A 24,339-nucleotide genomic window follows, 5' to 3' on the forward strand; every position below is an offset into this window, starting at 1 on the left:
TCTTTATGCAAGTTGAACGTAAATAAAAACTTTATAAGTAAAATGCCTTAAAAAAAAAGTTGAACATAAAAGTATAATAGGACTTATTTTTTTTAGTTAGATCTTGAAACTCACAGGTTGTAATACGGTAAGAAAATAATCCTAGTTGCCCTAACCTTAACCGAAAATTGTTACCTACTTTTCAGTTTTTCACACCATCTTCGCCTATTATAAAGGATTATGCTTTTTTTTTATTTAGATGAGATAAATTATAGTTTTGATATTATGCGATGTATATAATTCTTTTAAAATTTCAAGTAGAAATACTGAATTTTACTGTAGAAATCTTGCTTCCGAGTTCTGAAATTTGAAACCTTATCATCATAAATTTTGTATTGAATTACTTTATTTCAAGTTTGGATTCATTATTTAAATTTCAATTTCAATTTCTAACGCTTATTTTATTTTCGGAATAAGAAATCAAGATTTATTTTATAGCTTAACTATTGATTGATATTCTAATATTTTTCTTTTAAAGTTTGAAACAGATTCCGATTAACCTTATTCATGCTAAGCAATGTGAAATTTTATTTCGATTCTCATATTCAATCATTTTTGTTATTGTAATTTTATTGAAGAATGCGCTGAGTTCTAGATGTCTGAATCTATTTACCTAAATCCTGATAAATTCATCTAAATTCCTTATCTGAATTTTTAAGTCCTATCCTAGAAATGCATGTTTTTATTCTATTTTTCAATTTGAAATCCTACTGATTTGAGTGAAAAAAGTACACAGGAATCATACACAAATTTGGTAGTTTGTTACACCTTCGGCCTTCAGTGCGTTTACTAATTAACCAAATAAAATGGTGGCATCCCATTTAATTTTTTTGTTTCTGGAATTTTTCCTGCATAGGAAAATTCCCAATTTTCAAAAGTTTAAATTAAAAGTTTAATTAGAAGAAAATATTTTCGAAATCGCGTAAGATAAGTACTTTGAGGTTATGTCGTTTGTAAGAACTTTGATGTTTGGTTTTTGAACTCACGTTTTGATAAATTTTGACAATTTTGAGGGTGTTAGTACATATAACACAAACAAACAAATTAGATTTTTTTAAATATATTATCAATCACATGAAAACTATAAGTTTGGTTATGATTATATTTGAATTTTGATAAAGGTACCGTAAGATCAATTGAAAATAAGTTAAACCTCGTTAAAAAAAATTCAGTGTTTACTTTATTTAAAAAACAGCATTTGATCATAAGATCTCTGTAAAAAATAGCTATTCAGAAAATTAATTGACCGAGTTAGGACGAATAACTGAATTCATAACTCTTTTAACGTTTTATTAACATTGTTTTTTTTTTTCAAAATTAATTCGATATTTTTGTCAGTTTCTTCAAAATAACTCTCCCAGTTTAAATGTGTTTGATAGGTTTATGCTATTTTTTTTCAAGTTTTGTTTCAGCATATCGTGTTTTTCTGGAAAAAAATGAGCTCCGGATGCAGATTCGAACATCATCAATTCTGAATAAATAATAATTTCAGTTATAAGATAAATGGGGATTTTTTTTTATTATCTGACGGGTTTGCGCCGGGGGTCTTCAGATTTTCCCCAAAATTGAAAATTTGGTTCATTTTTGCGACTTAAAAACACATGTATTTTTTCAGATTTCTAACATTTTTATTTCTTGAGTTAGCTTCGGTTAGATTTTTTTGTAAATAAAAAATAATCATTTTTCAAAGCTACATAACTCTGTTGTTTCTCAACGGAAATTATAAAATAGCACATCAAAATACATTGAAATTTTATCAGCTTTCCAAATAGAATAGTTGAAAAAAATTAAATAATGGCCTTCAACATGAAAAGTTGTAAATAAACTTTAAATGGCGTCTAAAAGTACCGTCTGCACCACCGAATATTTTGCAAAAAATACCATTGTATAGCTCGATTCATGATGCAACTTTCATCTGAAGGCACCAAAGTGGGCCATTAACACCTTGAAGAGTTATGAAAGAAATAATGACAATAAATCTCTTTTTTTGCATCGAAAACAAACAATGGTCGAACACCGGCACTCACATATGGAGATAGCGCGCACTTCTAACAATATGGAAACAAAAGAACTTATCAAAGCTGGTAAAAACACTATTTTTCCGTCCTTTTCAGACTGCCCCTACTAGTCCCATATGAATTTTCGTCATTTAAGGTCAACATAAGGCTTCTACATAAAAGACTAAAAAAAGAGGTTTTGTTCTAGAAATTTCGAAAAAAAATATCAATTCGTAGCTGTCCTAAATAAATTATACCTGAATAACAGTCCCATATGTGAAATACCACGGATTTGGTTACTTTTCAATGTTTCTTTCGGCGAAATAGTCTTTGGTTTATTGCTTTAAATCATTTAAACATTTTTTAACTCACTTGATGTCGAATAATGCACACTAGTTTTCGAAGGCAGGTCTGACTTTCTTAGGAATGACTTCCTGAGCGAAAAACTATCGCATGCAATCAAAAATCGTAAAAAGATTCAACTTACAATGTGGAATTCATGATATTTTTTTGCAAAAGTATGTTTCTTTTTCTGACAATTGCATTTAGAAGTTCAAAAATGATCAAATTTAAGTCTTAGAAAGTAGCTTGGTGAGAAAAATATATTTTGTATGGGACTGTTATGCTAGTAGATTCGAAAAAAGTTTCAAATATGGTCGATTAACAGTGAATAAAAATGGTGCTCTCGACCTTACCAATAACCCAATTTCGAAAATTTCAGGTCAAACGATTTATTATAACAACCTAGAAACGATTTTCGTTTATGCTGAAAGTGGTGGTCACGATTTGAAAATATATTCCAAAACAGAAAAAGCTGATTGTCTCGCTTGCTTATTTTTCTATATGGGACTGTTATGAAAGAAGGGGCGGTAGATTGTTGCAGCTTAACTGACTTCATGTTATATCCAAAAATCTAATAACGTATTCGTTTATACCCAGTTTTGCACCAGGTCACAACAAGTTATGCACATTTTACTGTAATTTTTAGAAGTTTATGCGCTAAGTTTTGCATCCGTAATTCCCCAGATTTGATCTAAAATGGACGGTGGAACACTGAAGATTCGTGTGTGAGCGATCGAGGTAGCAAAACACTGACGACGAATTATGTTCGTTCTAGTATGGTAAACCTCAAAACTGGGCGAATGTAGAAAACGAATACGGTAAAAGTATCATATTTTCATCATTTTACAGCCTGGGCTGGCCATACTGAGCTCTTTGATTATTTCTACAACATTTGTGCCACTTTCTCATACTTTTTTGATCAATGGGAAAGAATTGTGGTGTCCAGTGCTTAGCTCCCGATATAAAAACTATGTATAGCACGTCTATATTTCATTTTTTATCACATTATTGTGATCCCAAAAACAGGGACTGAACCTTCTACTATTGGCATTGATTATGCTTCACAATGATCTTTGATCGAAAAATTAATAAGTTATATTTATAGTATATGACCAGGTTGTAAAAGCAACATTCCCATTATTAGTTAAATCACATAAACAATACGATACTCAGAATTTTGGTTAAAATTTAAAGTCAGTTTTGCTGCAAACACTCTACAAAGCACGAAAAAGTAGTGTTTTTTACCTGCTTTGGTAAGTTCTTTTGTTTCCATGTTGTTAGAAGTGCGCGCTATCTCCATATGTGAGTGCAGTTGTTCCACCATTGTTTGTTTTCGATGCAAAAAAAGAGATTTATTGTCATTATTTCTTTCATAACTCTTCAAGGTGTTAATGGCCCACTTTGGTGTCTTCAGATGAAAGTTGCATCATGAATCGAGCTATACAATGGTATTTTTTGCAAAATATTCGGTGGTGCAGACGGTACTTTTAGACGCCATTTAAAGTTTATTTACAACTTTTCATGTTGAAGGCCATTATTTTATTTTTTTCAACTATTCTATTTGGAAAGCTGATAAAATTTCAATGTATTTTGATGTGCTATTTTATAATTTCCGTTGAGAAACAACAGAGTAATGTAGCTTTGAAAAATGATTATTTTTTATTTACAAAAAAATCTAACCGAAGCTAACTCAAAAAATAAAAATGTTAGAAATCTGAAAAAATACATGAGTTTTTAAGTCGCAAAAATGAACCAAATTTTCAATTTTGGGGAATATCTGAAGACCCCCGGCGCAAATTGTCAGATAATAAAAAAAAATCCCCAAATGTTAAGTTTAAGTAAATCTTAGTTTTTGAGATGTGGAATCAATCGAAAACGGTCTAATTTCAACGTATGAATCCACATTACCCAGAACTAAAAAGTAGCAGCATTCACTACAGTGCACATTAAGCGTTAGCAAAGAAATAGTTTATGATCGAAAAATTTTTCTACTACGATTCTTTGCTCGACAAATGTATGCGCTGAGTTCAAAAATCTATATTTTTAAATGAAATCCCCGACTTTTCCAGGTATTTTACTCATTTATCCCGACATTTTCCCGCTCTTGCTTCACAATCCTGAAATAAAAGACTGGATAGTAAAGCTTCAGCGAAAATGTTTCGTCAGGATGAAATGGTGGAGCTTTTGGATTTGATAGGTTTATTATATATTGGAAAAAATAATCCATAAATAATTTTCCCGGTTTTGATTTGAAATTCCAGGTTTTTTCCCGGTTTTTCCGGTCTCGTTTTAAATTCCCGATTTTTTTTTACGGTTTTTCCGATTTTCCCGGTTCGCTGGCCACCCTGGTTCAGTTTAAATTGATTCAAATTGAATTGAACTACTAATTAATGATTTAGATCTTAGTATTGCTTTTATTTTGTAAATGTGGATTTGATTACAATGAAAGTTACAATTAATCGTTCAACAAATAATTTTATTGTGAGTCAGTTTCTTGGGGCTAAATTATGAAAAATAACTGTTTCGTGCTAGAAGAATTTCAAGCTGGAAGAAACTTTGGATGGTAGATTTTTTTTTTCATAAAAAGCAGTTTAATGAAAAAAGAACTTCTGTTTAAATAAAAAAAATCGTATTTAAATAAAAAAAATCCGATTTATATCAAATAAATCTGATTTATTATTTGAAAAAATCATTGATTTTTATCCACCCTGGTTTCTGCTAACATATAATCAGTTAAGCTAGCTAGTTAAAACTAACTTTAAGGATTTATGCAAAACCCAAGTTGAAAAATGGACAACTAAGGTGTCAAAATAAAAAAAAAACTCAACAGGGTACATAAAATTATCTGAAACTATAAGCTGAGTTATAAAATGCAGATTACAATAAAATATGATATGTACATGATTTCAAATCAGTAAAGCCTTTGTTTCAAAAAAAGGATTTTGCCGTCCTGAATTCGAATCATTTGTCAAATACTGTTAAATCTAGTTATATTGGGTTTTGAAATTTAAGAATAATTAAATTTTGAATAAAATCAATCATGAATAGCTAATAAACCGACAACCATCTACAAAAATAAACTGAATTCGAATCTATTGATTATCCTTCATTTGATAGAGATTTAATAAATAAATTAGCTATTCTAGTTTAAAAAAACAATGCTTGAAAAAAAATCCTCAAGTTCTAAAAATACGATAGAAAAAATGTAACTATTTCAGATTTCTTTCACATCATTGAAGAACATTCATGAGCTTTTGGTATCAAAGATACCAACTTTGTTAGAAACTGCGATTTTTTTACTTATGCTTTGAAAAAAATATTTGATTAATTTCAATATTCCAAAATATCCTTAAATTCTCATATCACCAGGCTATGATTAATAATCTTAAAGTACGCAATAGTTATTTCAGAAGTTTAAACAACTCGCGGTCTTTGAAAAAGTTATGATGATTGATTCAAAACCTATGAGTATCTAAGAAATTTTCAAAAATGTTGCTTAAAAATATCAAAAGTTAACCGATGAATCTCAAAAACTAGAGCTGGCAGAAAAAAAACCAAACTGCATGTTTGGATATGTCGACCTCAAATCAGTCAAAACCAGCTGTTAAATCCTCGGCAAACGGAGAAAACGTGAATTTTGTTGCCTTGTGCTATCGAAAAAATAAGTAAAAATAATATATTTTATGGCAAAAATTATGTTATTTTGTTTAAATATTTCATTAAAAACACAAATATGTATATTTCAAGTGAAGTACCAAGTGAATCATTTTAACATTTGTAAAGAATTTACGTAGCGTCTTCTATCGACATTGAAACCTCCACAATTAATTTGTGAGTTTTTTTCAATTTAGACGTACCATCGAGACACCATCTACCGCCCAGTTAAGCGGGTTTCCAACTTCAAACATATGCAATATAAATCGATGTCAGATTTTTATTCACTTTCTCTTCCAATACACATGGTTGGCCGCACTTCTCAAATCCGACAGTGCGCTGTGTAAATCGCACCGTTATCTTCTACGATTTGAAGAGCACCACAATTCATTCCGAAATGCTCTTTACTCGTTTCCGAGTACAGCCGAAGCCAAGTGCCGAGCAAAATCGGTGCCCCAATAGCAACACTACTGTGTGAGTAGGAGAAATCCCGAAACACACAACTGAAGTGCATATTTTTCCTTCTCTTCCTACCACAGTAGGCAAACAAACAGCACAAAACGATATTGCTTCTTCTTCTTCCTTCTCTAGTTGGTAAAGAACCAAGCCTACTGAGTTGCTTTAGCGTTGCTCCCCTACACTTAATGTGATGATTTATTTCTCTTGCTCTCACCCTGGCGAAGCGTTCTCTGCTCTTTGATTGGGCGTACGTCCGGCGTCTTAACAGTGTAGGGCAAGTGTTTCAGAACGAAAAGTTCACTGAGTTGGATTTTTCAAGCCGCCCGGGGAGAAATGGACAACCATGCCAATACATCTCAAAACTAGTAGAGCTACTTTCAGTAAAAAAATTAGTGGAATGCGAAAAATGTACGCTTTCCAAAATAAATAACTTAGCTTGCGAATGTTTATCGGACCCTACTACCGCCTACTCGACTTTTTTCAGTGCCGATTTTGTAGAATTCGAAAATTTTCTCATGCAAATCTATTTCACAAAAATAATACTATCACTTTAAGTCAAATTTACGTAAAATTTTGCTGTCTTGTAAACAAAATCCCTTTATGAACTAGGAGCACAGTTATGCTAAGTTCACTAACAGGCATCAAATTTACTAATTTGACCGGAAACGAAAAACAAAATATTTTATTTCTTGCAATCGTTAGCATAATCAAGTGATGTTTTTTGAGTGAAATGACAGAACAATGATGACAACACAGCGTAGATGTCATATTTTTGGGATTTTTTTTTTTTGAACTGTTGGATTCTGACTTGGAAATTTAAATTATAATTCTGAATTTTGAGTTGAATACCTGATCTTTGAACCAAAACTAAATTTGGGTTTCCTTTTGTTGATTTCCCCAGTTTTGGGTCTATATTTCCGGTTCTGTGGTCACCCTATTGTAAACTGCTTATTTGTAACAATTATTTTTATATTAAGTTAAAGCATGTATCTACAGAGGGTTTTTTATTTTGAAATATAATTACTATTCTCAAGTTAGACGAACGAATGACACAAACATTAATATAGATGCTAAAAGGAACTCCGGGTACCTTTTTTATAAGCTTGTACAAATTATCTATACGCTGTAAATATGAACCATGAGCAATTGCCAATATTTGTGTTTATCATCATTTGCGTCAATCCCACCGGTTGTACATCTCGTGTGTTAAACCGTAATCTTGCCGAGACTATTCTCGTGACGGAACGTAGCTGGAGGTATCAACTACAAAAAAAACCTCAAATCCTAAACCCAAAAAAAATCGTAACCTGAACAAGTGTCTAACAGCGTCATTAGACTTGAAGCCGGTGGAGAATAAATCTATCGGTAGAAAAAAGTTGATCACTCACCTCAGCCTCCGCCGTCTTTCGGTCAGATTCGCATCGTAATGCACGTGCGGCTGCGAACCATTTTCCAGGCTTTGCGGGAACTCATCTTTGGCTTCTGCCTCGTCTAGCTGCCCGTCCTCGCCCAAGGTGAAGCTTGGCCTGTCACCTCCGCCGCCCTCGCCAGACTCCATACCGTTGGTTCCGTTGATGGTATTTCGGTTGACCGAATCCGCGATGCTTCCGCCGTTCACTGGTTTATCACTGGGTTCCGAATCTTCGATGATGTGGTTAGCATTCGAAAAGGAAACTCGTTTTATCTGCTGCACTACAGCATCGATTGCTGGCGCGTCCGGGGAGATTAGATTGCCGTTCGTTAGACCAGCACTGGTACGCTGCAGACCCTTCGAAACCACGGGTGGTTCTGTGTCGCAGCTTTCGGCTGCCGATTCACCTGGAAAAACGTTAGAAAATGCAATTTTAAGAAAGGATCCTTAAAAAATCATTTGAAAATAACAAAAGATAAAATATGAGAAATTAGTGAAAACAAAAAAAAACAACAGGAATGAAAACTAGAAATGGCAACTACATACTGCTATCACTAATTCGAGCCCTATCATTATCGCACCCTTCGAGGTCGGTTTTCGCTGACTTCGGTACTTCAGCAGATTGAGAGTTTTCGGTGCCGGTAAACCACCAGCTGTCCAGAAAAATGTACGCAAACAAAACGATACCCGTCAGCATAAGAAATATCATGATTTCTGCCGGTATGCTACTGGCTGGCGTAGCTCTGGCTAGTCCGCCTTTTGCTGGACCATTCTAGCCTGCATAAGGAGGAAGGAGAAGAAATGATCCAATTAGCCAAACGAAACTAATTTCACAACATTAAAATATAAAAAAAGGAAAATAAATAAGCAACGGGCATCTTTACGATATTTGAGATATAAATTTAACAAAGAAAAAGAAATTGTAAGCTTTTTAGAAATGTTAGTAAGGTACACCGGGGCAAGTGCAAACGTTCAACTTTTCTCTGTAACAAAAAAAAATTTTAGAAATTGTTTTTTTTAACGTTTTTATTTCAATTTTTCTACCAAAACCACTGTTCTGTTTGTTGACATTATAATTCAAGTACGTACAAGACATAAAAAGTGAGTTTTGATTTGCGTATTTTGGCTACAAAACAGGTCTGCTTGAGTGTTTAGGACTGACATTCAAGTAATAGCAGACTTTTTTTTTTGAAACATTTTCAACACACATTGAAGGTGGTGAAAATAATATTCGCACTTTTCAATTCACAATGTGAGGCAAGAACAAACGACACTACTAGGGTAATAGTGCAAACGCAGCTTTTAGCCTAAATAGGATTGCCAGATTCCTCGGATATTTGACACAAAATTTGGGTAAAGCGGTTGTTCGGATTTCGCTGAGAAAATGTCCGAATTCTGTCCATATTTATTCACTTTTTTTGAAAAATCTGACAAAAAACTCAAATTGAATTATTATATTTTTCTCATTTTTACTTCCGAAAAAGATTTTTTTATGGCAAGTTTTAGCGAAATAATCATGACTGATTTTTTTGGAAGCCTGAAATACGATTTAAAATCTGCTGATGTGTTTTGATAAAAAAATATATATATATATATCCAGTCTTTTTTTTGTTCTTGATTTTTATTCAATAAATGCGTCAAATGCCCGGATTTTGCCAAGTTTTTAAATAAAATTTCCCGGATTTGTCCGATCCGGATACGTTCGGAGAAAATTTTGGCAACCTTATTTTGGCTATGTGACATCATCGACATTTCATCTCCAAAATGGTTCAGCATTATGTTAAGAAAGTGAGAAGGGGTATCCAGAGTGTTTTTTCTGAAGCGGACATTCAAAATTCTTTGATGCTTGAAACAACAGTCAGCAAAAATAGAATCCCATAAATGTATTTATACTGCAAGAAATAACAGATATACAAAAAAAGTGTATGAAACAAACCGGAACTCATACTAAATTCATTTTAAGGGGGGAGTAGGGTCTAACGGGTAAAAAAAACACCATTTTTACGAATTTTTTTAGAGCTATCGTTCAAACAAATGTATTCAAATTTTTTAACATTATACAAAGCATTGTTAAAAGAACATTTAGTAATTTTTTCGTAGAAAAATATTGAAAAATGAGCCGGTGACGGAGCACTTTCGATAATGCCTTTTAGAAAACAGGATTTGCGGTGGACACTGTATCTCAGCACAGAATCATCTGAAGTCAAAAAATCAGAGCAAAATATTTTTAATAGATGTTTTTCTGGACCCCAAAGATTTTATTTAACTTAAAAAAAATTTTATGAAATTTTTGTGGCTGTTTGAAGTGAAAAGTACGATTTTTAACAAAAAAAAATCCGCCATTTTTTATCTGTAAAATCTCCCCAAAGTAAAAAAAATCGTTGGGGTTTGGTATTTTATATGTAGAAAATATGTTCCAAATTTGAAAAGAATCGGTTTTCAAATGACGATGTCCACTGACTTTAAAAATGTGCTTTCGAGAAAAACGCGTTTGAAGTTTCTGCTCTGCTCTGCTGCAGTATTAGATAAGAGGAGATAAAGATAAGATAAAGATAATTTCTACAGTTTTGCTTCGATTGACTTGAAAATTTGACACAACATTCTTGAAATATTTTACAATAAGAAAATAAAAAAATAAAAAAATCAATTTTTTGAAATTGTTAGACCCTACTCCCCCCTTAAGATGGAAAAACTGACGCATCTGTGGATTAGTTTGGTTGGAAAAAGCATAGCGTTTGCACTTGCCCCCATATACGAGGAAAGTGTAAACTAAGAAATTTTTTTTCACAAAAATGCCGTTTCTTTTTGCCAGCATTTTATAATTTTTTCAATTCCAAATAATTGAGAACTAGTGATGCAACAAACAAAAACTGATAATTTTCTATGTTATATTTAATTTTCTAGGACATATGAAAAATGAATTTACACTTGCCCCGGCGTAATCTTATACGTTTAATACATGAAATATTGAAAACAGTTATGCAAATGTACACATGAGAGACAATAAGTATTCATAAAATCATGAACAACTTTTTAGAAAGCTTTAACAAATTTCAGGGAAACCTCAATGTTGCAGTGACAAAAAAAATGCAGGTATATAGAAAGCAAAAGCAAAATAATAGGTAAAGGACTGGCAAAAAAAAATATTTGCAAAAAATGGGGGTGTTTTTTTAAGTAGCAAGTGATCGGTAAATTGTTACCGCTGGCTTTTAAGAAAAGAGGGGAAAGTTCATAAAAAAGTTACAAACCCTCCCACTTTTGAAGAAAGGACTTTTAAATCAAACACAACTTGAACCATTTTGAACGGATTTAATCAAAATTAAAATATTGTCCAAGAAATTTAACCAAATTTAATACACAACTCGAACACCAAATAATTTTTATTAAAATTATTTGGTAAAAATCTATCTATTCCGAAAGAAGAAGGCCTTCCATTCAAAATAAAGGTAAAATATGGCAAAACTGTAACAGCTTTTAAGTGATTCCCAAACACTTGACAATGAAATCGTCTAGTTGCTACGAAATGACTCTGCATCTTTCAAAAGAAGAAGAAAACGCTAAGCTGAATAAGACTTTTTTGCCACTTTAACTACCTATAAATTAAGCAATGCAACAATATTTTATAAAATAAATGACGATATTTCAAGCATATGAATGAAAAAAAAAAACGAATTCAGGAACTTTGGCTTCTTTTTTTATGCTGTCTCTCACGTATTATGCCGTGTTTTTTTCCGGATTTGCTTCTGGATCCGTCCGAATAAAAAAACGATTTTCGATTTTCGAGTTATTCCATACGTAGGTGTGCGTGAGAACGAGCGCATTTTGTTTTCCCTTTTGGATTTCTTCACTCGGTTCTTCACATCCGGATTTTCTTTTTTCGTGTCCGGATTGCACTGGACAGCAGATAGTACGATTTTGCTTGGCAGAGAGGTTAAAAATCGCGGCAATAATAATTTTCCGTTCATTATTTCAGATATTTTGCTTTCAGCCACACACAGCTGTTTTGACAACAACATTGGTGAACTTCTCCCAAAACCGACTTTCTTCTCAGGGCGACTCCGTCCGTTTTTCGAGCGAAACTAGTTTGCCTCTAGAGCAATAGCACAATGACAGCAGTTAGAGTGGACCTAGGTTGCCTCTGAGGTGAAAAAAAACACGGTATTAGTAGTATCGTATTCTTTTTCGTTCAGTTGTGTACCGGAGCACTACCAGTCGTGCACTTTTTGCTATTTTGTTTTCGTTTTTTTCCAGTGGATTCAGTGTTGCTCATGCTTTCACCTAAAGAAACTGTATGGAAGCGAAAACAAATATCAGCTGATGATGGATTTTCACAGCTTGATGTTTTCATTTGGCACTATCGACATCACGCACACCAGCACAGGTGAAGGCAAAACTCGCTTTATGCTCGTTTTGAGCCGGGACGGTGCAACATTCCCAAGTAACCATAAGCATTTAGCCAAAACCCTGAATCAGCATTAAATCAACATTTCTAATGCAAGTTAGCATGAAATCAACATTTCTAATGCAAGTTGGCATTATATCAACATTCATAATGCTTTTAGTTTTATATAAGCATTATTAATGCATAGAAGCAATAAAGAAAATTAGCACTAATGATAGCATTATATGCACATATAGAGCTACTCTACAAAGTTAACAAGCATTAAGAGTGGTGTGACCCGGACAGTACTTGAAGTACGGGTTTTTTCATCCACCTTATCAGCATCAAGAGTGGTCGAAATGGTAAAGGCGCAAAGAAAGATAAAGGCTGCTGCGGGATCCTCGGTTCGAGACTCATCAAATGTAATCCATATGTCAATTATATTCACTTCTTATTTCATAGGAGAATTCATTAAGCAGGCATAATTCTCCATTCAGCATGTTGATTGATGTTGTAGATAATTATTAATTATTCTTTTGATTTTTGTTCATTTTAATTATTCAAAAAATAATAATTAAGTAAACAAAAGTTGTTCTAAGTATGCATTGTTAATGCTTTTAAACGGCTTGCGAAAAATGACGTTTTGATGGTGCACTAATTCAGCATTTGTAATGCTTATTAAAGGCTATGTTGTGATAGCATTTAATCAGCCCGCTATTTCGCCTTTTTAGCATTAAATCTGCATTATTTACGCATATAGTGCAAAACAAGCATTAATACAGAGTTATATATGGGAATATAGTGTTGATTAAGGGCTATGTTTTAGTGCTTATGGTTACTTGGGTTATCGAGTAGTGAAAACGAATACGGTATAGGTAATTAAGGAGTATTATGGGGCCGTTCACTAATTACGTAAGCACGATTTTGGATATTTTTAACCCTCCCTCCCCCCTGGTAAGAAAAAGTAAGATTTTTCAAAACCCCCCCTCCCCCCCTAGTAAGATCTTACGTTTTTTATTCTTTCAGAAATTGACACCTTTTTTCGAAAATAGCTTGAATATATAAAAATGTAACATCCATGCTTCAAAGCAAAGCACATTTTAAGTAAAACTATCTTATAACTGCATTTGAAAAGACCATTTTCCACAAAACAACAGATGAAATGTCATAAACGATTATAGAGAACATTATTTAACACAAAGCATGTTCGGGGTTGAAATAATCTTCCATAAATTTCCACAATCGAATAAACAATATAAAATCTGAATTTCGATAAAAAAAAAAAGAGTGAAATATCAGGTTAGCTCAAGGTACCATAAAAATGTTATGTTTTTGACCTGAACATCATGAAAATCTAAATATATACTTCATTCTATACTACTAGAATTGGTGCAAAACGGTTAACGACCATTTTGTTGTCAACTAACCTAAAAGCTCAGACTGATTTCAGCAGTAAGCGATAAAGTTTGAGGTTTTTTTTGGTAAATTGTTTGTAAAATTTAGAGTTGCTAGTGTCTATCACAGAAAAAACAGTCAAGAAATTCATTATCTAAAGCGCCTCATATTGATTTTCAAAGATTTTTTCTTGATGAAGCCACTTTCGAAACATTATGGATACAAATCGTGGTGTCACAACGCGCCACTTTCCTTTTCGTTTCTATATGTTTCTCAATTTAAAAGATTGTAATTTATGAAAAGAGTAAAGCGACTATCTTTTTTTATAGCGTGATTTAGTGTTTTTGATGACATGTTTGTTTGAATTGGTTCTCTCAAAATTTCTTAGAACTGGCTTTTTTTTATTAATTCAAAGACATTAAAAGATAAATAAAATAACATCAAAAATCACCAACAAATATGTAGTGAAAAACCCTGAGTAATATGGTTTCGTATGGGTGTGACGAATTATCAATGAAACATTTCTTACGTAAGATTTTTGGAAACCCCCCCTACCCCCCTAGTAAGAGATCGTAAGCAAATGTGAAACCCCCCCACCCCCCCTATGTGCTTACGTAATTAGTGAACGGCCCCTATACGGTATTTGTTTTCATTCAGTTGTGCACCGGTGCACTATCAGAACTTAGTGCACTTTTTGCTGTTTTTTGTTCATTTATGTGCTCAATTTTGCAGTGGTAGTAAACTGAGCGCAGACGGTGGCTCACTCTGAAAATATCCAGTGTATCCAGTGTTGCTTGTGCCCTCACCAATACTATCGTGAATTTTGACAGGTCGTGCTTCCCGATGTAAACAAATTGTAAGAAGCGAAAACAAATATCAGCTGGTGATGGATTTTAGCTTGATGTTTACGTTTGAAACTAAACTCGGTTTATGTCCGGTTTAGGCCGGGACGGTGTAATACTATCGAGTAGTGAAAACGAACACGATATTACTTGTGTGTTTCTTATCAAATCAATCTTATACTTTTCAGACGCGATAACTAAGTTAACAATGATCGGGATTATTTTTCTTTTGGCTTGACTGAACTTTGAATTATTTAAAAGAAATTTCGAATGATTTGAATCGTTTCAAGATTTGGTAGTAGATATTTGTTTGAGAACCTTCTGGAGTTCAAGCTTTTTAAAAAAATCTCTTTACCCTGAACCTTTGATTTCATGAATTTCATATTCTTTTTTATGCTAGTTTAATGGCATTGCGGGGAACGTTACGACGAAAATTCTTGATAAAAGAATTACAGATTGAAAATTAAATGCAGATGCTTAGTAGGAGAAAATTTAGAGATGTTGAAAATGAGCGAAGAGCATATTTGATGGAAAGCTTCAAAGATGCGTTCTAGACCCTTTGTCCCGCATTAATTGAATGACTGGGAGAAGTAATAGCGAGAGGCGCAATTATGTTCAAATAAGGCGTAAATATTTAAAAAAATACAGTTCTAAAAATAAAAGTTGTGAAAAGTAGGGACGTTTATGGTACTTGAGTGAAAACAATAAGTAGCGTTGACGATAAAAACGGAATCCGAAAAACAACATATCGCTTGAACTGGATCAGCAATACGAAAGCTTCACCAGAGCCATGCGGTCTAGAATTTTTGTTTGATTGGATAGCACGTGCTTTGCCAATCCATCGGGTGAACGTAATTGCGCCTCTCGCTATTACTTCTCCCAGCCAGGTCTATAATAAGGTTGCCAGATTGCCCGGTTTTATCCGGGTTTACCCGGATATTTATCACTAAATTTAAGAACAGTCCGGCCCGGATTTCATTGAAAATTGCCCGGATTTTGCCCGGATTTTTTCCCTTTATTTGGCAAATAAAACAAAAAAAAAACAACAAACATCTCCAAAACGAAATTTTTTCGAGCAAATTTTGTAAAAATAATCATGAAAAGTTTTTTGGAAGCTTCAAATACGGTTCAAAATCAGTCAATGAGTTTTGATGAAAAACATGTTTTTTTCATTTTTTTTTCTTGATTTTTGTTGAAGAATTTTTGAGTTTTATCAAAATTTGCCCGGATATTGCCCGGATTTATGGTCGTCAATTTGAAATGGAATGCCTACATTTTGCCAGGGATTTATATAAAATATGGCCGGTTTGTCCGGCCCGGAAACGTGCTGAAAAAATTCTGGCAACCTTAGTCTAGAATGCACCTTTGACGCTTTCCATAAAATATGCTTTTGGCTTATTTTCATCATTTGTAAATTTTCTCCTACTAAGCATCTGCTTTATCTATCCGTCATTTAATTTTCGTCGTAACGTTCACCGCAATGCCATTAAACTAGCATAAAAATAATAATCAACGGTGACTATTTGTTAAAAAGAATTTTTATGTTTTATTTAAAAACATTTTAAAAAGTCGGAAATAATGTGCACATTAGGGTTTGTCGAATTGCAACTTTTTTTCGAATTTCAAAACGCCTATAGTCTAAAACGTTTCTTTTAAGGTCAAAACAAACGACAAATTTTAGGAAGATTTTAAAAATGAGATTTTGGTACAAGGGTGTGATTTGAAATTCTGTATGGGAAATGGCAGAAAATTGTTTGGAGAATGTATTTTTTTAAATTTTTCTTGAATATTTTGTTCTCACGCAATGCAAATGAAATTCCTTTCTTTTTTTAAGAATATAATCTAGCAAGACTGCCTGATTCTCCGTCCAACTTTCAGAAATATTATCTTAACAAAAAAGTTATTGATTTTAGAGTCTTGAAATGTTCTACATTAAATTCGCTGTTACTTAAAAAAAGGATTACCAGAATCTTAGTCACCAGATGCCATGGTCAGTTTGGTACTTCCATTTTGCTGATGTCAGTTGCACCAGATGTTGATGGACAGCTGAGTGATGGCCCATAAACGTGACTACATCAATCGATAATTGTAGTTTTCCTTATCTGAAAGAATTATTTATTTTCTCACACTTCATATTTTATTTACAGCAAAATCGCGTTCCCGCTTTTTGGGATAGCATAACGAAGTCGAATGCTGATGTTTTACTGTTGGCATGATTGTTTTCTGGCCATATTTTTTGTAGTTTTAATTGCTGAAGCATGAATGCCAAGTGATAGCCAAGAAATTAAGTGGCTGCTAAAGATGTTGGCTGTGGCCTACACAAATTTTTTTCTGCTAGAAACCAGCAAAATTTTCAGCAATTAAGATTGCTGGAAAGACCAGCAAACTCAATTGCTGGAAAAGCTGCAGTCTTCAAAACAGATTTTCTCGAAACCTACAAATGTTCTGTCATATTGATTTCTTTTCATTAAAATTTTTTTATATTCATATTTTCCAAAGTAAATGTTTTTCCAATGCTTTGGTATAAATAATTGGTTTTATTATGGATATAAAACCAAATTTAAGTTGCACAAAAATCAACCATATCAAATGCTCTTTCTAAAACATTCAGCGACTATCCGATCGGAATTTAAAAATTGAATAAGTCTGTGAAATAAGAAACACATTGTCAGCTTTCTTGTCAAATTCATGGTAAACAATAAATTTTTTTATATTGAAAAGCATCAAACTTCGATCTCTTTATTTTAAATCACTCTAAGTTAACTCGAAAAAATAACAAAGTTCCTAATCTGACAGATAAGGAACAATTGCTGGAAAATTTCCAGCAAAAAAGAACAAGTGCTGGAAAAGTCAGCAGAACGAATCATGTTAGCTGGTTTCCAGCAATTTTTTTTGCTGGAAATCGAGACAATAATTCACTGTGTAGGATTGTTCGATATTCAGGAAAGATCAATTCGGTTCGGATGAACGCTCGTACGATTAACCCACCTGAAAAATTGAAGTTTGAGGATCGATCTCCGCTAGATTGATCTTATCCATTTTCTTGAACTTTTTGTTACAAAAAGAACAACAAAGAACATGAAGTTTCAAAGATGCATAAAACTTCTATCTTCGATAGAAATAAATGCGTATAAACGCTTTAATTAAGGCCCTCAATATATTGAAAAATTCCAGATAAACATTCCAAAAAAAGCCTATCTAATTCTAAGTATCGAAATCGACTTAATGGGCTTGTGATATAGGTCAGTTGGCAAGTCTGTTGTCTCCTGAGCCGATGTCCGTGAGTTCGAGCCCAAGAGTGAACATCGAACACAGTTGTACCGGATAGTTTTTCAATAACGATCCGCCAACTGCAACGTTGATAAAGTCGCGAATGCCATAAAGATGGACGACTATAATCGGAACAAAAAAAAAGAAATCGACTTAATGCCCAACAAATGGAACTCTTTGACATTGAATCGGTAATTAAAATTTGGATCAAAATAACTCGGCTCAGCGAAAACTAGAATCCAAAATTGAATCGAAAATGAATCGAACTACTCGATTTTTTTTCATGCCAAAAAATCCAAAATCTGAGTTGAAAAGATCGATCCAAGATCGACCAACTCTACTGTGGCTTCAGACTATTTGAAAAAAGGCATGAATTTGTTCTCGCCCATCAAGATGATTGGTATAGCCCGATCAGAGTTAAATTTTTGCAATACCACGGCATCTGGTGGCTCTAAATTTCTGGTGGTAATAATTTTTTGTTTTCAAAAGATATGGAATTTAATGTAAATTATTTCATCGGAACAATCAAATAAACAGATTTCATGTTAAAATAATATTTTTGAAAATTGAACAGAAAATCCGGAAGTCTTTTTAGATTCTGTTTAAAAAAAAAGAAGCTCTGTTTTGGATGTAAGAACTATTTTCTCGCACTAGTACCGCTTCACCATGTTCGGCAAACGATTTTTCACTTTTTTCATACATAAGCTTTTGCAAATTCGTTACATTATGAAACGGAAGTTGAGGAAAATGAATCTTTATAGTGGTGTTTTATTTTTGTTTTACAGCAAAAACACACTCATGTAAATTCACATCGTTCACATGCACAGCACAAAAAATTTCAAGTCATTGGCAGATTATAAGTTGCAAATTTTTGGTACAAGCTTTATGACGCTCATTTAAATTTCATATATACATAGAAAGTTTACATGACGTTGACATAAAGTTGGTCCGTTTTTTCACTTCAAGCTTTACATCACGATATTTTACATATCATGTAAATTCAAGAATTTTTTGCTGTGTAGCAAATTTTTGGACTATCACTTTCTATCCATTTTTGTATTGCATAGAGCTTAAATTCCGTAGCGTGATTTATATCGTATATATTCACGTCTGAATGAGTTACATGGTTTATAAGCCGTGGCAACTTTCCCCGTATTCAAAAAACTTTATCAGCATACATTCAAATAATTCTTCACTTTATTTCGCACTTTCAGGGAAAGCTCTCATTTTTTAAACGATATCCAAGTGCATAACACTTGGGAAGCTGAAGCCGTTATTCCCGGATTAGTTTGTGGATGATTGGCTATGGTGATATCCAATTGATTATTTGTGTTCCACTAATAATGACCTTTACGTCAATTATGTAACCTTAAAATTTCAAAACCTCTTACGCGACTGACAACAAATGAAAAATATCCTGCCAATAATTATGCAAAAATCACACATTTCACCACCAACGGATACTGTTAGAATAAAATTAATCAAAACTAAAACTCACTTTCCTGCGCCCTGGTAGGATTCCCGAACCACAAAAAGAAAAATAGGGCTAACGGCTAACCAGTAGCAGCAATTGACGACACTACTTTCCCGAAGGTTCAACTTTAAATGAAAGCAGTTCACCGAATAATTTTAATTCGATCGAAGCCCCCGTGTAATCACTTGTCCTGTGGCTTTTGGGTATGTATTGCTTTTGCATCCAAAGTGTGCCGTCCCGTAGATTAATGTGTATTGTAGTCGGTATGCAGTCCCGCGATCAGAATCGCGCTATATTGGAAAACCGTTATCAGCTATCAGGAGCAGCTCGTAGCCGTAGCCGTATTAGTTACTTATGGATGGGTACAAATTTTTCTTCTAATTTCGTGCCCAGAACGATCCCCGCGAAACGTCGAATTGCTCGCAGAAGCTGATAGCTGGAAGGCACTGCAATGTCAACAGCTGACGCGAATTGCCAGGTTCAGAAAAAACCAATGGTCGTCGATAATGGAGCTGAGGTGATGCGCTTAGGATTGATTGTTTTATTATTTATGGTTGGTGGTTATCAGCAGAACAGAAAGCTCCATCCTCTAAATAAATAATACCCACAGGTTAAATAATCTCGGAGGAAAGTTGTGCGATCGTTCCGGACAAATAAAGGTTGTCGGAGGGTCACAGAGCGGTCTACAATGTGAGGGAAGATGTTACGTTCTCTCTCTGAAGACGTAGCACGTTTTTGTCTGGCTACTTGTATATGAGCCATGTTTTCTGGGAGCACTGTAACATTTTTCAGCATATTCTGATGTCAAGGGAGGCCTGTGGGTCTTAAATTATGGTGTTTCTCAACTCCAAATGGATTCTTTGAACATTCTTCAAATTGACTTGTTCTTTTTCGTGAAAAAAATTGGACAGACAAGCGATTACTTCAAGAAATGCGGAATTGATTTCGAAGATGTCGTTCATGTTCTTCAAAGTGGCTACTGGAGAATAAACTCCATGCTGAACCCATAGATGTAGTTCAAGAAGCCTCTTTACCTTTACCTCTGTATGAAATATGAAAACGTTGAATATAGTTATGCAATTAGTTGCCAAAAAAAAGTTTTATTTTAGAACGAGTCGTATATTTATCCAACGAGTCTTTCCGATATTATGCTTGATTAAATGATACCTATTTGGTATTTCTTCTTTTTTTTTCAACAGTTTGATTTAAACCAGATCTACCTATTCATATCTCGCCGTTTTGTCCTTTTTGCATCGAATTTCCGTTATTTTCTTCACAGATCACCCACACAGGTGATCTTTGAGGGTAAAAAAAAATTGAAGTGCTTTGCGACACGCCGAAATCAGGCCCGATTAATTTGAAATTTTGTACGGGTCAATTTCCTAGGCCAAATAAAAAAATGTTCATAGCATTGGGTGACTACACACGTCTTGTATTGGTTGATGCACAAAGCACAACTTAATCATCAAGACAAACACAAGATGCCAAAACGAGTACCTAGATTCCATATTCGTTTAAAGTGTATGTAGGTTTTAAAAATAAGTGTAGTACAATAAAGCACACCGCGACATTTCAATGTAATCATAACGGGGATGATCTGATAGAGAAAAATAAACTTTTCAGGTGCAGAGAACTATAATACGCTTGAGAACCACAATCGTTAAATTTGGCACTGCATAAGGGAAAATCAGAAAATCAGATCACATCGACAGCCATTTTTAATTCCTTTCCTTTCAAGCACTATTTTTTAAATCACAATCAATATATCCCAGGAAGCTGCTTTCCAAACTTCACAAATCATTATACTTTACATCAACTTTATCCTATGCCACGTAAAGAAATTTTAAGTATCTACAATCCATAAATAAATATTTGAAGTATGAGAACGTAGGCGGAACGCGCTACCGAAAAAAAAAACACAACCGTACTCGTCCAAGGCCTACTGCGAAATCCAGGCCAAATAAAAAAAATGTACATACACTCAAAGATCAGACTCTACTTCTATAACAGGATGGCCATTAAAATTCAAATTTTGATTTCTCGCATTTTTCCCGCATGGTCTCAAAATTCTCGATTCTAGAAAAAAAAGCAGTCCCAAAAGCTCATTTCAACGGTTTTCTACTTTAAAAAGTGTTTTAATCATATTTTTTTAATAAAATCCTAAAATAATAGCATATTGAAAATGATTTCAATTTTTGAAAACTTCGCTGTGATCGACTCTAGTTCTGCACATTTTCCTATGTCGCTAACAAGAAAATGAAATAATTTTAAATAAAAAAAAACAATTTAGAAAAGCTTACCCAAATGAGAAAATGTGCATGATTTAGAAATAAAAATAAATGGTACCGGTTTGGGTAATTCATGAGCATTATTTAAAACAGTGAAAAAAATTATTAGAGAAATTTATCATATGAAAATTGTATTTTTTTAAATAGAGATATTTAAAACTAAATTATTTAGCGGAAGCATACCAATTGGAAGACAAATGGTCGGAATTCGACTCAACGTGATCAGCATTTTTCCAGAAACTTCAGTTACAAATATGTACAAATCATTCCTACAGAAGAAGAAGGAATTTATGATTTTTAAGGTTGAGTAGTTATTTATACAAGAAACTAATTTCCGTCATTCAAATACGCTATTTCATTCTTGTAAACAATATTAAAATTCTCAAAGTATGAGCCAAATAAATAAATTACGAAAAAAAAATATTCAAATTCTGTTGTTACAAAATTTTCTCATGGCGATGGCGCTAAGTTCGGCCTGATCAAACTCAACCAAATAAATTGTCAAAAAAGTCAATAAAGGTTAAAAATGGTAAATTCTAACATAACTTAGAAGATAAGCCCCAAAACTCGAGACTATGTTTGGCATTTACTCTTAAAGTACTGCTTTTTTTCTTAACCGTTTCTCTATTAAAATGTTCAATTGTTCCAGAAATGTCTCTAAAGTTAATGACGAATCTTTGACTTCACTTTATACGAAGATATCGACCCGTAATCGAAGTTACAATTTCTAATGCTATTCCAATTACACATGGGTGACTTGTTATTTCAATCTTCTACTGTCGGTTTTATTAGATTTTTAGACCTCTGCAAATGTGCGAATTGGCTACAAAAATGGCATTGTGAAAAAAATCCTTCTATTAGTCATTGATTTCATCGTTGTCAGAAGCAGTTGTAAAGTAACTACATACCCTCAAAGCTTAATGATGATTTCGATTTTCTAAATGGTTAGTTCGAATTAAAATTTATTTTAAAGTAAACATTGAAAATATTTGAAAAGGTACGTTTTATTTCATATTTACATTTAAGTTTGGCGCAAAAAACGCGGAAATCAATAGTCCGAAAGCAGTAATAAAACATTTTCGTAACCGCAGTGCTGCTGATGCGTGATGTTATTTGAAACAAAAGAAGCTAATAATAAAATTAAACGAAATATTATCTTGAATTATGAGTGATTGCGACACTACTTTTCCCACAAATATCTTAAGAAACACAACAACCGATTTTTGGAAAAGGTGTTCATTCTGTGTGTCTATTTCCGTCATAAGAAGATCTTATGAGTTCCAATGATTTTTCTTATGGCGCCACTTCATAAGAGAATTTTTTGGCATACAATATAGTATTTTTTTGAGTGTAGGTATTAAATGTTTAAAGACCGCAAAGACATTCTAACAGAAGGATATCATATTTCTACCAACTATTTCTCGGTAACAACTGAAGTGAAGTCTACAATTTAACCATTTTTAAATTGCACGAAGTTTCGAGTCTGCTATTCAGAATATGATAAGGGTATTAATTTCACAATTCTAGGCTATTCTGGAGCATTGGATTCATTTAAATACCCAAGTAACATTAAAAGTTCTATAGGTGGCTACTAGTTAAAGTTTTGGTTTTATAAGGGCTTGAGTAGTCCAATAAAATAAAACCATCGCTGTTACTTGGATACATTCATGATCCAAAAATTCCCGATTTTTTAAAGGAATTCTTGACATTTTCTTGCGTTTCCCGATGGATTTTTAATTCCGTCATTATCCCGCATTTCCCGACATTCCCGAATGAGTGGCCACCCTGCCATAGTGACCTTTCTTGGAGGTGGAATTATCGGCATAAGATTCTATGCCGGACCGGCACTAACAAGCTTTCTCATCGCTGGCATTGTTCTCCCAGTGCAACCGCATTGCATGTGTCTGAAAGAAACCAAATTAAACCATTCCCTAAATCCCATCTCGAGAAAAAGCAGGATGGAAACAATCAGCCAGCAAGCATATTGTCGAATGATGTACCAAGCGCTGTGAGAGCGAGTAAACTGGCATTGAATAAAAACAAACCCCACGGCCAAGATGTCTGACAGTAAGCAGCTGTTCGTGTGTATGTAAACCGGCAATAGAAAACAGTTTCTTGTTTTCGATTGCCATCCCATTTCCATCAAAGACAAAGGAGGATGAAAAAAAACCACCGGCCAAACGGCAGGCGTCCAATGCAGTGCGTTTTTTGTGATCGGGCGTGACAGAAGAACTATGACAATAAACTTTCGTTTGCTAACTGACTTAGTTAATACACTGGTTAATTTATCGGACTGGCAAGCCGAAATAAGAATGTTGCGTGGGGTTCGATTCTCATTTTTTTTTTTAAATTTTGGGATAAAATATCCAATAGGATGAAAATCCCATAAAATGTTTTTCTTGTTTCGCTTCAATGTAGTGGTCATGCACCATCTTGCTAGCCAGCTCGAGTCCTTATGTCAGTAGTGCTTTTCCAATCATATCATCTTTGGTACAGTGCACTTTCCAGCGCATTTTTGGCATAGAGTTAGCGCCGAGCAGCTTTGAAATTATGCAATCTCTTTTTTGGGTGTAGTCGATTTTTGAAATTCCATATGGAATTTTTCGCGGTCTCTCTACTTACTTCAGGGGAGAATGAGGATACTTGATCCCTGGGGTGACTTGATCCCTCAACTACATCTCGTAACTGAAATCTCTTACAAGAGTCTAATGATCTCAAAAATGGGACTTAAAGATCTTTTTCATCATTTTGAAATGTTTCCAAGATGAACAAAATTTATCAAAAATT

The 24,339-nt window shown here is 33.7% G+C and overlaps 1 protein-coding gene across 1 annotated transcript in view; it reads right to left on the minus strand.

Annotated features, from left to right (window-relative positions):
• Positions 1 to 19,423, minus strand: part of LOC129757200 (acetyl-CoA carboxylase) — a 71,123-nt gene extending 51,700 nt beyond the window's left edge. The window contains exons 1-3 of the mRNA XM_055754332.1: positions 19,289 to 19,423; positions 8,449 to 8,679; positions 7,880 to 8,309 (exon numbers count right to left, since the gene is read on the minus strand). Coding sequence (XP_055610307.1) covers positions 7,880 to 8,309; positions 8,449 to 8,611 — 593 coding nt within the window. The 5' untranslated portion in view covers positions 8,612 to 8,679; positions 19,289 to 19,423. The remainder of the gene's footprint in view (positions 1 to 7,879; positions 8,310 to 8,448; positions 8,680 to 19,288) is intronic.
• Between the last annotated feature and the right edge of the window lie 4,916 nt (positions 19,424 to 24,339).

The sequence above is a fragment of the Uranotaenia lowii genome, chromosome 3, assembly GCF_029784155.1.
Source record: "Uranotaenia lowii strain MFRU-FL chromosome 3, ASM2978415v1, whole genome shotgun sequence".
NCBI lineage: Eukaryota > Metazoa > Arthropoda > Insecta > Diptera > Culicidae > Uranotaenia > Uranotaenia lowii.